Source organism: Perissodus microlepis, chromosome 23 (assembly GCF_051167445.1).
Source record: "Perissodus microlepis isolate ML-2025 ecotype Zambia chromosome 23, ASM5116744v1, whole genome shotgun sequence".
NCBI lineage: Eukaryota > Metazoa > Chordata > Actinopteri > Cichliformes > Cichlidae > Perissodus > Perissodus microlepis.
The window spans coordinates 30,572,817-30,588,027 of NC_140482.1; the positions used below are offsets into that span (position 1 = coordinate 30,572,817).

At 43.4% G+C, this 15,211-nt stretch overlaps 2 protein-coding genes across 2 annotated transcripts in view; one reads left to right on the forward strand and one right to left on the reverse strand.

The window, feature by feature from the left end:
• Window positions 1–961: 961 nt before the first annotated feature.
• Window positions 962–6,409, forward strand: LOC146361751 (inosine-uridine preferring nucleoside hydrolase). Its single transcript, XM_084922588.1, has 6 exons — window positions 962–1,099; window positions 2,960–3,148; window positions 3,858–4,040; window positions 4,185–4,296; window positions 4,373–4,509; window positions 4,587–6,409. The coding sequence occupies exons 1-6, from the start codon at window positions 962–964 to the stop codon at window positions 4,950–4,952; spliced, it is 1,125 nt and encodes a 374-aa protein (XP_084778714.1). The 3' UTR covers window positions 4,953–6,409.
• Window positions 6,410–7,732: 1,323 nt separating this feature from the next.
• The window catches only part of tmem131 (transmembrane protein 131), a 41,860-nt gene continuing 34,381 nt past the window's right edge, over window positions 7,733–15,211 (reverse strand). The window contains exons 29-41 of the mRNA XM_084920976.1: window positions 14,769–14,954; window positions 13,875–14,030; window positions 11,872–12,290; window positions 11,607–11,788; window positions 11,397–11,527; window positions 11,025–11,143; window positions 10,158–10,292; window positions 9,915–10,065; window positions 9,625–9,743; window positions 9,454–9,535; window positions 8,936–9,039; window positions 8,696–8,853; window positions 7,733–8,612 (exon numbers count right to left, since the gene is read on the reverse strand). Of these exons, the coding sequence (XP_084777102.1) occupies window positions 8,334–8,612; window positions 8,696–8,853; window positions 8,936–9,039; window positions 9,454–9,535; window positions 9,625–9,743; window positions 9,915–10,065; window positions 10,158–10,292; window positions 11,025–11,143; window positions 11,397–11,527; window positions 11,607–11,788; window positions 11,872–12,290; window positions 13,875–14,030; window positions 14,769–14,954 (2,221 nt within the window). The 3' untranslated portion in view covers window positions 7,733–8,333. The remainder of the gene's footprint in view (window positions 8,613–8,695; window positions 8,854–8,935; window positions 9,040–9,453; window positions 9,536–9,624; window positions 9,744–9,914; window positions 10,066–10,157; window positions 10,293–11,024; window positions 11,144–11,396; window positions 11,528–11,606; window positions 11,789–11,871; window positions 12,291–13,874; window positions 14,031–14,768; window positions 14,955–15,211) is intronic.

A 15,211-nucleotide genomic window follows, 5' to 3' on the forward strand; every position in this document is an offset into this window, starting at 1 on the left:
TTATATGTAGTTTCATTAATATATATGTATGCGGTGAGTAAACGGTCACCGTTACCCATGGCGTTAACAGTTGTTACTATGGCTTTAACGCCATTGTAACAAGTTAACATTGTTTTTCCATCCACCCATCCATTCTCCTCCGCTTATCCCTTTTCAGGGTGGGGGACTGGAGCCTATCCCAGTTGTCATAGGGCGAGAGGCAGGGTACACCCTGGACAGGTCGCCAGTTTGTCACAGGGCTAATTTAGAGTTATGTCTTTGGACTGTGGGAGGAAGCCGGAGTACCCGGAGAGAACCCACGCAAACACGGAGAGAACATGCAAACTCCACACAGAAAGGCATATACTTAAAACATTTTCCAAAAACCCAGGAGTTGAGAATCTCAATACCTCCATTGGTTTTGCCGAGAACAAGTTAAATGCAGACATGCAGTAGGCTTGAATGGGAAACTGCCTGCTGATATTTAGCAAAGAATCATCAGTTACTAATGTAACATAAACTTTTATAAACCTATAGACATGTAATGACATGTAGAGCTGCATATCCTGTAAATGAAACTATCTACTGTAGAGTTAGTTTCTGTGTATATGGAAATAAATATAATGAAGTTAGTCTGTAGGCACATTTTGAGGCAGATCAGTTTGTACTAAAAAGGGAAAGTTGAGACTGAAGGCAGACGCTGTCCCAAGCATCTTTATACATCGCCCTGTGGTCCAGAGGACGACCCCTGTACCACAATGCACACAAACACAGAGTGCATAGCTGCTGATCATAGCTATACTGTTAAAAGTGTATGTCACTTTTAACAGTATAGCTACAAAAATGTTAATAATAACAGCATAAATAATAACATAACGGTTAATATTTTTCTGCATTATTTCAAGGCATTATTTTAAACGTTTAAAGGTTACCAGTGCCACGCCCTGTACTCGTACCAGTAAGAAAGACTGAGGAAAGTAAAATGGAAGAGATTGAGACAAGACAGTGTGACAGAGGGGAGACGGCTATAAGAGAGAGACCGGAAATGTGTCCCACTGCGGCTCACGAATTGCTCGAGCGCCCGCGGTGGCTCTTTGAAGCTCACGCACGCAGACCTAAGGTGAGTCTGTTCATTGGAGATCCGACTTAAACCTTTAAAAGCGAAAACATAATTACATTACTTGCAGTTTAAACCGCACGATCACTCTATAAATACAGATTGGCCGTTTTTGTAGTGGACATACTGTGATTTCTTTCTTCTAACAGGTGACCTGACTCTAAAAACTATAAGAAAACCTTAACTTTGATCTTTGCACGTCCTCTCGCGGTCGTGGCTTGCTATTGGATCACTTCCGGTTCCTGTTACTACTTACAGTGGTTTTTTTCAGCAGGTTAATCTGTGCATTACATGCTTACATGCTTTTGTTTAACGGCTCATTTCACATTGTAACCTTCACGTCCTTTATCAGAAACACACTCTTTGCTGAATCATCTGCAAATTATACGCATAATATTCACTCATTGTTTGTTTAGGAAGCTAACCTAATTGCTATTAGCTTAGCTTAGCCGAATTACTAGCAGCATGACTTCTCCTGTCCCTGGTGGTGTGCTATATGATAACAAGTAAAATACAGGGCCAGTCTTACCGATACGGATACTTCAAAGTTATAAAAGCAGTTTATACAGAGCAGTGTGCTTGAACATGTTACAATGGTCACTAAATCACAGCGATAGTAACTTTCCATAATAATTAGTTAACACAACAAAACAACCCTTTCAGCTTGTCATGTATTTTGAAACGTTTTTTTGTTTTTTAAAAAAATCTCATTTCATTTAATTTTTTTTAGAAACCGGGTTTTAAAGAACTTTGGGTCAACTTCTGTTTTAAATATTTGTTCATGGTTAAGATATGGGTTTTTTTTTTCAGTTCCAATACTAGAATTTATTTAACACATTTCAGTTGATAATATTATTTGAATAACCAATAACACTTCTTTTTATTTACATAACGCCAAATCAGATCAACAGTTGCATCAAGATGCTTTTCATTGTAAGGCAAAGAGCTAACAATCAAGATGACCCCCTATGAGCAAACCTCACAAACTTACTTACTTAAATACTTTATTAATTCAGCCCAGAAGTAATTGAGTTCATTATTATTAGGTTGTTTTAAAAACATTCTGAAAAGCCTTCAGTTTTCAGGGCTCTCTTTCGTGGAAGCAGCTCCCAGTTTAGTCAGATTTGTGTGGGATATTTTGCTCTTCGTAACAAGTAACAAATATGATTGATGTGATATTGGTGTCAAAACTTTTTTTTCCTGTAAAAAGATTTTAAATGCGCCTTTCAGTACCTTTCTGAACTAAAATGACACCACTGACTCTAGTATTATCTGTAGGATTTTCATTGCTAATAGAGCATTTCCCTGGCATTTCTTGTTTTAACAAACACAGAAAAGAAAAAGGGCTGAGGGGTAAATCAAACCTGATAACAGGATTAACACTCCTCAGAGGTCATGGTGAGGAATATTAAACTGCTGTTTAATCTTTGATTGAAGACTTGAAGATTAAAATGTCAAAAAACAACAACAGAAAACTGTCTGTTGCCAGAAAGAGTAACCTCAGTGTCCAAAGGGTCACTGAGGAGAAGTTAATCTGTATGAGTGTCTCCACCTACCTGTACTGCCACAGCCAGGTGTGAGGCAACAAGAACTGAGGCAGGCTCCAAAGGTACAGAAGTCCACTTGAGGAGTTTCTCTCAGCAGATACAGGTAATGATGACAAAGCTCCTTCAGACAGCTCTGAATACTGAGCAGGATCTAGTGTGTGAGCTGAGAATCAGGATCCTGGAGATATTTGATAGGCAGAGCAGGGAAAAACTCCTCTCTAATGAAAAACCAGGTGGTGCATATGTCCGCCTGTTAGGAGCTCATCATATTTTACTGTTTTACTGTTAATGTATTGTGTTGTTTGTAATCTTACAGGAGACCATGGAAAAGAAGCTAATGATCATCGACACCGATTGCGGCATAGACGATGCTCAGGCGATAATGATGGCGTTGGCGGCGCCTAACATCCACATCCTGGGCGTCACCTGCGTATTTGGGAACACGGCGGTCGACAACGTGTGTCAGAACGTTTTGAGGGTGCTCTCAGTCTGTGAGTGTAACGGGGTACGTTTACTGAAGCTGTCTGAACAATCACAATCTGAGAAAATGCAGATTTGTGTATTATAATATAGATGTAATGTTCTTAAATTATTCATTTTATATGAATTGTTTACTGAATGTTTCACCTGCTGTGCAGCACTTCGGTTCGCGTGTGTTTAAATGTGCTGTAGAAACAGTCTGACTTTAAGTTGTTACACACAGACTCATTAGTTACAACAATTAGGGTATTGTCGAAATTAGAAGAGCACAGACCTCCAGCTATTCAAATATCAATTATTAAATAAAAACAGCATCACACACACACACAGATGTTATGTTTAGAAACAATGATCTGTTTCTTAACTCCCCTCTCTGAGGTCCCTTTAAGGATTTTTTTTTATACCTTTGTAAATCATCCATTGGTTGTTTAAACAGATGGGATTTGTCTGCCTTTGAGGGTCAGTAACAGACTTCCTGTCATACATGTTCATAAAATGTTAGTTTAACCAGATTAGGAGAAAGGTTCCTGGACTAGTGAATTTCTGCTCACATAAACACAAATGGCAGCATTAAAGTAACCTCCTTGGCGGAGTTTAATATATTGTAATCTTTGGTATTTTGTGACAAGTCTTGCTGAGCCTGACCAGCAGGGTTTACACTGCAGTGTTGTGTCGGCAGAACTCAGGTGTTAATCTGTAAGGAAAGCTGCACTAATCTGAACTTCCTCCTGTAGATTCCAGTGTTTCGAGGTTCTGCTGGCCCTCTGGTTGGAGCGGGAAACTCACCCACTGACCACTTTGGAAGTGATGGACTCGGAGATGCGATAAAGGAGAAAGATCCTCGTTGGGAGGAGAAAATCCAAAAGGAGCATGCAGTTAGCGCAATGATAAGACTGGTGTCGGAAAACCAGAACCAGGTTCAAAAACTCCTTCGTTTAGTTACAATTTGATCCTAAATTGTGATGCGTTTCCCAAAGAGCATGATTCTTTGCTCAGTTAGGCACAGATCTCAACAATTCCCTTTGAGAAAACACTAATGGAAGAAAACATGTCCTCCACAGGTCTCCTTGGTGGCTCTTGGCCCGCTCACTAATCTGGCGCTGGCGGTCAGACTTGACCCCCATTTTCCCCAAAAGCTCAGGGACCTGTACATCATGGGCGGCAACATGGAAGGTAAAACGACCTCGTGGTGACCAGTGTTCGAGCATGAGGCGTTCAGGAGTGAATAATGTTGCTTCTGCCTTTTTAGGAAAAGGAAACGTGACTCTGTGTGCAGAGTTTAACTTCGCCATGGATCCAGAGTCGGCCTATATTGTTCTTGAGGAGTTCCTCTGTCCTACCTACCTGGCATCGTGGGAATATGCGTGCAGAAACGCACTGACGTGGGTAAGACCTCCACGCTTAGAGAAGTGCATGGCCCTGCTGTGTGGGTCACTTTAAACTGAAATTCCTGATTTGTGCAGGAGTTCCTTGAGGAGCTCGTCAATCAGGACGCTCCAGCTGCACGCTTCATGAGGATGATAACGTCTAAATGCTGGGCTTATTCCAGAGAGGCCATGATTACCAAGAGAGACGTGTACTTTGGGCCGGGCTTTGTCTCCTATGATTCCTACGCGATGGCGGCCTGCATCGACCGCAGCGTGGTGACGGAGAGCATCGAGTGTCCCGTCCGCGTGGAGCTCCAGGGCTCCATTGCTCGAGGCATGTTGGCGCTGGATCGCACAAATCAGCTGAAGAAGAGCCACAGCGTGTTTGTGTTGACTAAATGTGACACAGCCAAGTTCAGTGAGCTTCTGAAGGAGTCCCTCAGACAGCCCCGCAAGAAGTAAAGTCTGGACTTCCTTCATTTACAGTGGGGCAAAAAAGTATTTAGTCAGCCACCGATTGTGCAAGTTCCCCCACTTAAAATGATGACAGAGGTCAGTAATTTGCACCAGAGGTACACTCCAACTGTGAGAGACAGAATGTAAAAAATAAATCCATGAATCCACATGGTAGGATTTGTAAAGAATTTATTCGTAAATCAGGGTGGAAAATAAGTATTTGGTCACCTCAAACAAGGAAAATCTCTGGCTCTCACAGACCTGTAACGTCTTCTGTAAGAAGCTTTTCTGTCCCCCACTCATTACCTGTATGAATGGCACCTGTTTGAACTCATCATCTGTATAAAAGACACCTGTCCACAGCCTCAAACAGTCAGACTCCAAACTCCGCCATGGCCAAGACCAAAGAGCTTTCGAAGGACACCAGGAAAAGTATTGTAGACCTGCACCAGACTGGGAAGAGTGAATCTACAATAGGCAAGCAGCTTGGTGTGAAAAAATCAACTGTGGGAGCAATCATCAGAGAATGGAAGACATACAAGACCACTGATAATCTCCCTCGATCTGGGGCTCCACGCAAGATCTCATCCCGTGGGGTCAAAATGATCATGAGAACGGTGAGCAAAGATCCCAGAACCACACGGGGGGACCTGGTGAATGACCTGCAGAGAGCTGGGACCACAGTAACAAAGGCCACCATCAGTAACACACTACAACGGCAGGGAATCAAATCCCGCAGTGCCAGACGTGTTCCGCTGCTGAAGCCAGTGCATGTCCAGGCCCGTCTGAAGTTTGCCAGAGAGCACATGGATGATACAGCAGAGGATTGGGAGAATGTCATGTGGTCAGATGAAACCAAAGTAGAACTTTTTGGTATAAACTCAACTCGTCGTGTTTGGAGGAAGAAGAATACTGAGTTGCATCCCAAGAACACCATACCTACTGTGAAGCATGGGGGTGGAAACATCATGCTATGGGGCTGTTTTTCTGCCAAGGGGACATGACGACTGATCCGTGTTAAGGACAGAATGAATGGGGCCATGTATCGTGAGATTTTGAGCCAAAACCTCCTTCCATCAGTGAGAACTTTGAAGATGAAACGAGGCTGGGTCTTCCAACATGACAATGATCCAAAACACACCGCCCGGGCAACAAAGGAGTGGCTCCGTAAGAAGCATTTGAAAGTCCTGGAGTGGCCTAGCCAGTCTCCAGACCTCAACCCCATAGAAAATCTGTGGCGGGAGTTGAAAGTCCGTGTTGCTCGGCGACAGCCCCAAAACATCACTGCTCTCGAGAAGATCTGCATGGAGGAATGGGCCAAAATACCAGCTACTGTGTGTGCAAACCTGGTAAAGACCTATAGTAAACGTTTGACCTCTGTTATTGCCAACAAAGGTTATGTTACAAAGTATTGAGTTGTATTTTTGTTATTGACCAAATACTTATTTTCCACCCTGATTTACGAATAAATTCTTTACAAATCCTACCATGTGGATTCATGGATTTTTTTTTTTTTTTTTTTTTTTTTTTCTCCACATTCTGTCTCTCACAGTTGAAGTGTACCTCTGGTGCAAATTACTGACCTCTGTCATCATTTTAGGTGGGGGAACTTGCACAATCGGTGGCTGACTAAATACTTTTTTGCCCCACTGTAACTGCTGCATCACTAAGTGCCCTTTGACCTTTGACTGACATCATTTTATAGCCACAGATGATGTCAGGGAAGATGGTTACTAAATTTTCCCACCTGACCAATCACAATAAGCTGGATTTTTTGGAATGCTTTATTTAATAAAGCAATGCAACCTTTTACTGTTATAGGCTATTGTGATTGTTTTCTGAGTTAAAATCCCTCAAGAGTACATCAGAGCTAAGGACATTTAAACTGCAACCAAATCAATTTTAGACCCACTCCAAGTGTCACAATCTAAAAATAAAAGCTATATCAGAAAATTATTTGGACTCAGGAGGATTCACAGCTAAAGGATGAGTGAAATTTTACAAAGAATGCACTTGGTAAAGTTTTTCTACGATTAATAATCAGAAAACAGATCGAACATTGAGGGTAACAAAGCTTGAAACTTTGTACTCATCTCACAAACACACCAAATCATACTGATTAAAATTTTATTCTTTTTCCAATAAACTTTTAGCATCAGTAACATGCAATGTAACAGCACTAACGTAAAATCTCTTACATTAAAAATTACAATCTGAGACTTAAGATGAGGATGCTCCACTAAACACGGGTTACGTTAACTTTAAAAATACCCTTTGGAGGGTTTCATTGGCTGTATGTTACTGTGTGCCAGTAATATATATAATATTCTTAACTAAAAATGTTTTCTATCATAACTTTGTCAATCGACTTTTTACTTTGTTTTTTAGGATAATGGGATATCGTGTCATATACACATATTTATGTTTGAGGAACAGAACCAGCATTGTTACCGTGGATATTTGATCTGTTTTCTTCAAATAGTAGTTTTGGGTAAACATTTAGGGCTCAGGCTTTCAGGTGAAGCGCACAACAACCTAAACCTCTCTGCTGTTCCATGTCCAGTCGTGGATGCTCTGTGTAATGAGGTCAGTGTACATACCCGAAGCTTCAGACGGCTCATCTTTCATTCTGAGGTTTTTCCACGTCTTGGGTCATAAAGGCTGGCTTTAGACACAGAATGCACTGAGGGGCTGCAATGAGGCCCAGTGTCATATAAAGAAGGATCATTTTGAATCATGCAAAGCTTGAAATGTTTCAATGGAATAAAAAACCTGAAACATGAGCGTTTCTGCTGAAATCCTTTATTTAATTTTGCTGACAAATCGAGGTGATGTACAATACAAACCTCAAACTTAAATATTTTTTTGATCACTTGACCAATTTATTCCCACAGAAGGCTTTGAAGAAGAAAAAAAGTAGGGGGGACATGAATTTTCTTGAAGCTTTTTTGGGGGCTGTTTCATGAAGAACAACTCTGGATTTATTCAAGATCCCTGCAGCCAAATAAAAGCCTGGTGCAATGACAGACCTCAAAGCCACCAATAGGAATCCAAGTGATGGTGAAAGCGGGACTTATGGCTTCAAATAGACGTCTGTTCCAACATTAATACTGAACTTTAGAGATTTTGCTCCAAGTGTCACTTTTAAAGGACAAACGCAGCCTTCGCCGTGCTATCAGCCTCTTAACTTTAGGGAAACCTGTTAAAAGAAATTCAAATAAAAGTGAGCATCCCTCCCCACCCCCACCCCTCGGGAATAAAAAGCTGCAGAGACCTATACGCAGCGCCAGGCTGGCGATCGCTCCAGGCTGCTTCATGTCGGGAATCTGATTACATGAGAATTTGCTTTATGAGTACAGAGAACTTAAGTGCTACGGAGTGGCCTTCTTAGTTGGTGTTGTTGGAGGAGCTGGGCCACGGCTCAGAGCTGCGCCTGCTCACGGTGGGGCCCCACATGCTCCAGGGGTTGTAGGTCCGACTCATCTCGGTGGAAGCCACCACGGCTGGCGGTGGCGATGGGGCGGAGCTGCTGACGAGATCCGTCAGAGGTGTCGAGGTGGTGGTTGGAGGGAAAGGGTTTAAAGCTGGCTCTGCACTCGTTGACCAAATGGAGCTGCCGAAGGGTGTGGGTGTAGACCACGGGTTGCGGCCGTTTCCCAGGAGTGACTAAGGGGAAAAAAATGTAATAAAATCATGAACAGGAAGTCGGAGTATCTGCGAGCTGCATCATGTCACAGAAAAGATCTCACTGTGGTTGAGGTGGGCGTAGAGCTGGGGGAGCTGGTCCAGGAGTGCAGGGGATCAGTGGGGCTCGGGATGTCCCAGATGGAGGAGGGGACGGCGGTAGTGAACTCTGGCCAGCTCTGCTGAGGCTCAGATGGCTTTTGGAGACTCATTCCACTGAACACTAAAAACAACAGACACCACACACATTTTAGCTGGAAGGCTGTGAACAATCTGAACACGATGCTCTGCGTCCGTCTGCTTACCTCCCGTCAGGTTGAAGTGGTTGTTGGAGCCAAAAGCGGAGAAAGAGTTGGCCGACTGGTAGTTTGGACTGCTGGTCGTGTCGATTGGACTCCACAGTCCAGAGCTTTAAGATAAAAAGGAACGCTCGGTTAATAGAGCTGGCCCTGGGATCCAGAGTGCTGCACATTACTGTCAGGCCACGATCGCAAGAGAGTGGAAATTTGTGCAGCAGTGTGCTGATCTACAAACAAGGACACAGCCACTTCCTTTCAATCCAATCCAAACATTTGTGGAGAGAACTCTGTGACGAGTTTCAGGACAGAACCGAAGCCTTGGCACCTGTTCACAGCTTTGAGCCATTCACCTGCGCCAATACCATCCTCATTATATCTGCTCTGTCATTCCAAATAAATGAACACTCCTGTGGCAGAGCAGAATATCACCTCATGCTTATTTCAACACTAATTTCAGCTCAATTTGCAGTAAACTGCCTCTAAAATGAGATATTTGTGCTGGTGCACACTTTCCTTCCTGTTACCTGTCTGAGCTGTCGCTTTCAAAGGATCTCATGTGCTCCAGACTCTTGCCTTGGCTGTCAGTTTTACCTGCGCCAGAGCCACCTGAGGGAGGCAGAAAACATCCCGTAAACAAAGCACAGTGGGAAAAATGTTCCCACTAACAAAGGATTGATTCAGCGCTCCATATTCACCTGGGCTTTTGTCATAACCTTTAGTTACAGCGTCAGCAAAGGTGAGGTTCCCGTTTTTGCCCGGCTGCGGGAGGGCTGCAGGCAGTTTATTTCCTGGGGCTTTCTTCTGGTTTATCTCACTGTGAATATACAGCACGTTACTAAAACAGCATGTGTTCAGTACTCTCTTGTTAGAATTGCAGCATGCTTTATTCTGACAAATCAAGATAAAACATGTCCTGTCTATGGCCTTGGCGCCTCTCACTGTTAACAAGAGTCCTAAACGACTGACTGTCCTGCATGTGAATCACCTGTTGCTGCTGACCACACTGCTGTAGGTTCCTCGAGACAGTAAGCTGGGGGAGGTGGGTGGAGGGGAGCAGGTCCCAGCTGTGGCCGATCGCTTCAGGAAAGGATCTGCATTTATCGTCTGCAGGGAGATCTGCTGAAGACTGTCAGCTGCTGCAAAAGGAGACGGGAGTAAAGCAGCTCGTTAGACTCGTCGAAGACCGGTCTGAACGCGAGCTGACGCCACCGATTGGGTCTGGACTTACGGATGCTGTTTTTGGAAAGAGGGACGTCCCACTCGGGTGAAGCGCACTCCTTCTCTCCTTCAGAGCTGCTGCTGTGTCCCAGCTCTGACGCTTTGGGGAAAAAGGAAGGCCGCCCGTCCTCCAGCTTTCCGTCTACTGTGAAAAACACGCCAAAACAACCAAGGTCATTCTGTGGAAATTGCCTCTTAGCTGCCTGCTGGCCTTAGTGGATCTGACTCTAGGAATCGGCAGATTTTTTTTCAGCATGTTACATGACACCATGCAAAGTTTTACCTTTATAATATGACTGAACTTTGGCACTGATTATTCGTGTTATTTTTACTTCCTCGTAATTTCGAAGACAGACACATGAAATCTATGTTTGTATAAAGGTATAAAGGAGACGTTTAATATCCTGTAAGTTGTTTTGAGCAGCCACCCAGCCCACATGAAAATATGACCCCGCAGTGAATTTTCAGAAACAGATGAGGGTACTAATGCTTTCTGATTCTGCTCCTCTACATCACAGACATTAAACTGCTGCTTTTTATTCAAAGTATGAGCCCATCATAGTGACGCTCAAAGAAAAAAAAAACCCCCATAAAGAACAAAAACATGATTATATCTTGGCTTTAGACCTCAGATAGATAGATAATCAGGTGCTACACCCACTAAAAGTTAAAGGACTGAGCCGTCTTTAAATGTGTTTTTCAGCTCTGGAAATTTCAGGTGAATATCTGCTGTATTTATGAAGCCTCAAAAATGGCAGTAAAAACAAGGAGAAACCCCTTATGTACTTCGAAGGCCTGTAATACTGAAAATATTCACAGTATGAAGGTCAAATTCTGGATGGCATAATTAAATAAAGTTATTGTATACAAAACTTACATCTAGGTTTCTGTAGAGGTCTCGTCTTTGTGATGCTGGTGAGAGGATGGAGAGATTTGGAGGGGAAGTTCTTCCGCTGCTTGGTCTCCAGCGGTGTTACGTAGGGCAGCTCGAGAGAACTGAGAACACGAACGATTTGTTCAGGAAGAGAACAAAGCGGAAGCAGTGGCTTGTAGTTTAACTTGTAGGTGACTGCGTGGAGTCACACTGAGCATTTCTATGTGTCACTGATGTTTTTGGTCAGATATCAGACGCAAATAGAACATTAAGAAAAGCCTTCTGTGGAAAACGTGAGGTCATAAATGAGTCCACTGTGTTATTTTAGTCACTTTAAGATGAAAAGAAAAGAAAAAAAAAAAAAAGGACTCAAACCTGGATTTTTCTGCTTGGTTCTCCTTCTTTGTGGTTACTTGTTTCTTCGTTTTGGGTTTTATCAGAAAATTTGATGTTTCTTCTTTTGCCATTTCCGGGGTTATTGTCCTGCCTTTCTTTTTTACTGGTTCCTGGAAAAAGTGATGCATATTTTTAGCAAACAACAAACAGAGACCATGTGCTGGCACGTACTTTTTAACATTTTTTTACCTCTTTAATACTTGTCTCCACATCTGGATTGGAGGTCTCTGTAGTCGTGGAGGAGCTGTCGTCGTTGTCGGCGAGATCTTTGAGCTCGTCTCCCTGAGTCTTTACAGTTGACTTTTTCTCCTTCTCTTCCTTCTTTCTCTGGGCTTTTGCTTTAGCGCGCAGCTTCCCTTTGGATTCCAACACTACAAACGATATCAGCACACACTGTAAAACGCTGTGAACGACCACAGAGAATTTCTCCTCTCATTAAAAGTTGTGTCTGTACCTTTGCTTGGTATGGACTGAGAACTCTGCTCCTGAAGAGTTTCGGGACTGAGCGGCTCTGGACGGTCGAGGTCGTTGTCCATGGCTCCAATGAGGTTGGCGAACTCGTCGTCGGGGCAGATGCCTCTGTGAGGCAGCGACGGGCCGCCTAAGCTTGGACTCTGGAGGTCAGGCTGTTTGGTGCTGCGACCTTTGCGGTTGGTTACCTGGCAGGGAGCTGGAGGGCCTTCGTTGCCAGAGGCTGAACTTCCTTTGGTGAGCTGGGAGGAAGGAGGTTGCATAGGTGGGCGGGTGAAGCTGATCCTGGACCTGTTACCCTGGCCGTCGGAGTCCGGCGAGGGACGGCTGCTGTTCTGTCGGCCTCCCCGAGCTGACCCGTTGGTGGATGCGTATAAACCTCTGGAGTTTTGTGGTGGGTCGCTATAGATGAGTGTTCACAAAGAAGTCTGTCAGTAACTCTGTACATGCACATTTATAGTTTTAACATTTAAACTGTCTCTGAGCGGTGATAAAGAGCGTCAAACACGGCGGTTCAAATCTGTGAAGCCCCTGCTCGCTGCGGGGAGAAGCACCTCATCCTCTGAGTGACACACTGAGCACTAACTGAGCATTAACAGGAGCTTTTCAAAATCTTATTTTGAGGCAAAATCATCAAACCTTCTCGGAGGTTTGACTGCCGAGTCTATAGATTATTTAAAATAATTTCATAATTTCTTGAAATAAATGCTCAAATAGGCTCCCAGAACACTTTAAAGATGGCTGCTGAGTGAAAAGATTTGCATGTAGAACTATTTGGTCTCGATTTGAATTCTTGGCTGTACTGAGAACAAGCACGAGATAAAAAAAGTTGATCCGCAACCATAAAGTTTTGCTTTGTGCTCCATCTCAGTGCGCCTCCGATTAAAATTCAAATTGACTGAATGGCCGGCGATAACGGCCAATAAGCTGTTTCAGTGCCAGATATGGTAAAAACTGCAGGAAGCGGTTAGCCACAGGCAAACGGCCATCAGCAATCTTCTTGGCGTGTCAGAGGCAATTAATCCAGTTAAAAAACAGCAAAAATCTTCAAATGTTTGGACATTTTAATGACTGAAGCCTGGAGTTTAAGGAGTGCCTGATTATAAGGGCCAGATCTGGACTGCAGGTCTAAATTTTGAATGAATGAAAAATGACATTACAGAGAAATGATGCTCATTGGAGTAACTACTCAGTGCACGTAGAGCTGTGGGATTAACATGAATTTATTAATCTGTGAATTCTATAAATTTCAATGATACCTATATGAGGAGAGCTCACATGGACACATGAATGTGTAGAGCTAAGGATGTTAACAAATGGGAAATGCTGGGGTGCCCATCAAGGTCGTGGTTAAAAAATGTATTTTAACTTCAGCTGCCAACTCTACAAGAAAGCAGCTCTTAGTCTACAATACACACACACACACACACACACACACACACACACACACGCTTCACGCTCCCGGGGAAGAACAGCTGGAGGTGATGGACGGTCGTTTTCCAGGTTTGGTGAGATCCGAACTATGTGCGAACAGCATCCTAATAAATGACTTCAACATGCTGAAAAGGACTGAAAAGCTGGCTACGGACGCTTGGACGGGCTTAACTTGTCCAGGTGAGAGTCACGCAGGTAAGTGTGCACCAGTTCTTTTTGTGGTTAGGTGGCTAGGAGCCAAAAAAAACTCAGTTTGGTGTGAAAACGACACTAATAATAATAATAATAATAATAATATTACGTTCACCCTCACATTCAGATGTTTAGAGGTTGGACACTGATCCTGTTTTATCTTTAAAAATTGTTCTAAGTTCTGCACACAAACATTTGAAAGGCTAATTTTTAATGTGCATTTGCTGCACCACTTTTACGTCCTCTTTCTTATCTCAAAAATCAGTTCTCTTTACCAATATGTGCTTGCACCTTTGAACACACCCGCTTGTGCCACGTGATCGGGCTTTGCCCAGATTGTCACTGAGCATTTACACTTACTTTGAATCAGTGTGAATTTGCACAATGTCCCTGAGATTGAAGGGTCTCCCAGTCTCCAAGGTGGAGTTGGATTCCACGGACACGCGCCTCTTGAAGGGCTCCCATATGCTCTGAGCCTCCAGGTAGGCCGTGGTGATCACTATCAGAAACATGGAACTGTAACACAAACAAACAGCACACATGAACCGTTTGTCAGATTGAGATCAAGCTTTCTGCTAACTTAGTTTAAACTGTATTCCAAAGCCGTTGCTATACAAGCATAATTGAGGCTTATAAACAATCCCATGCAAACATGTGACCTATCTGCAGAACTAGATTAAGTATCCTACCATTAAACCTGAGTGCAGGGTTACAGCGTGAGCGTGACAAGGCTGCTGCTATAACAACACTTTTTGTTTCAGTGTTTTAAACAAACATCGGGCTCATTAATAAAAGTGCAGCTCTGTCTCCAGGTAAGAGCACCTGTTAGCCTTGAACACCACCCTGTTCCCTGTGGGTGTGTGCAGGTGGAGCTGCATGAATAGCTGAGAGCAGAAATGCGTGCACACAGATCCTCTCTGCTCTTTCGTCATCCTCATCTGTCTTTAGTGAGCATACAGTCTTTGCTGTTACTTTTCTGGCAAGCAAATAAAGTTTTATTTAAATCTAATCCTGTTTTAAAACAAAAAGAGCAATCCCAGTGATAAAGAAAGAAGAGCATTGGTTATGAGCAGGAGAAGAGGTATTAATATTCAAAGTTACATTAAGGGTAACATAATCTTGATGGCCTAACTGCAGAAATTCAGGTTAAAACCCTGAAGTCAACTCTACAGCTACTCAGTTTTTTGTAATGAATTGATTGTCACATGGAACCGTGTTCTGCATGTTTTGCTTGCGTTGTGCGGCGACACCCACCTCATAACGATAGACACAATAATGTAGAGCTGGAGCTCCCAGGTGGGCCTGGGCAGGGTCTCTGCACATGTGGCTAACATGTGATAGGGCAACGAGGCATTGAGGACAAACACAAATTCTGAGCCGCCGCACGACACCAGCTTCAGCTCCCGGATCACTCGAGAGGAAGTGAAATCGGGTGTAAACCTGACAATAAAGGAGAGAGAACACTGAGCAGCCTGTCCTGCGATCCACGTGAAACCTGCTCGTGGGAGGAAACACCTGGAAGGTATCTTTATGATTTATGAGCTAATGAGTTATTTATATACACAAAGATATGTACAGTATAAAGATGAAGGGTGTGTCTGGTTTCAATGTTTCTTTGCCTTTAATAAACATCTGAGAGGCTTTTGTCTGAACGTACATGCCTCAGAGGATCCAGCCAAATTTCTCTCTGTGTCTAA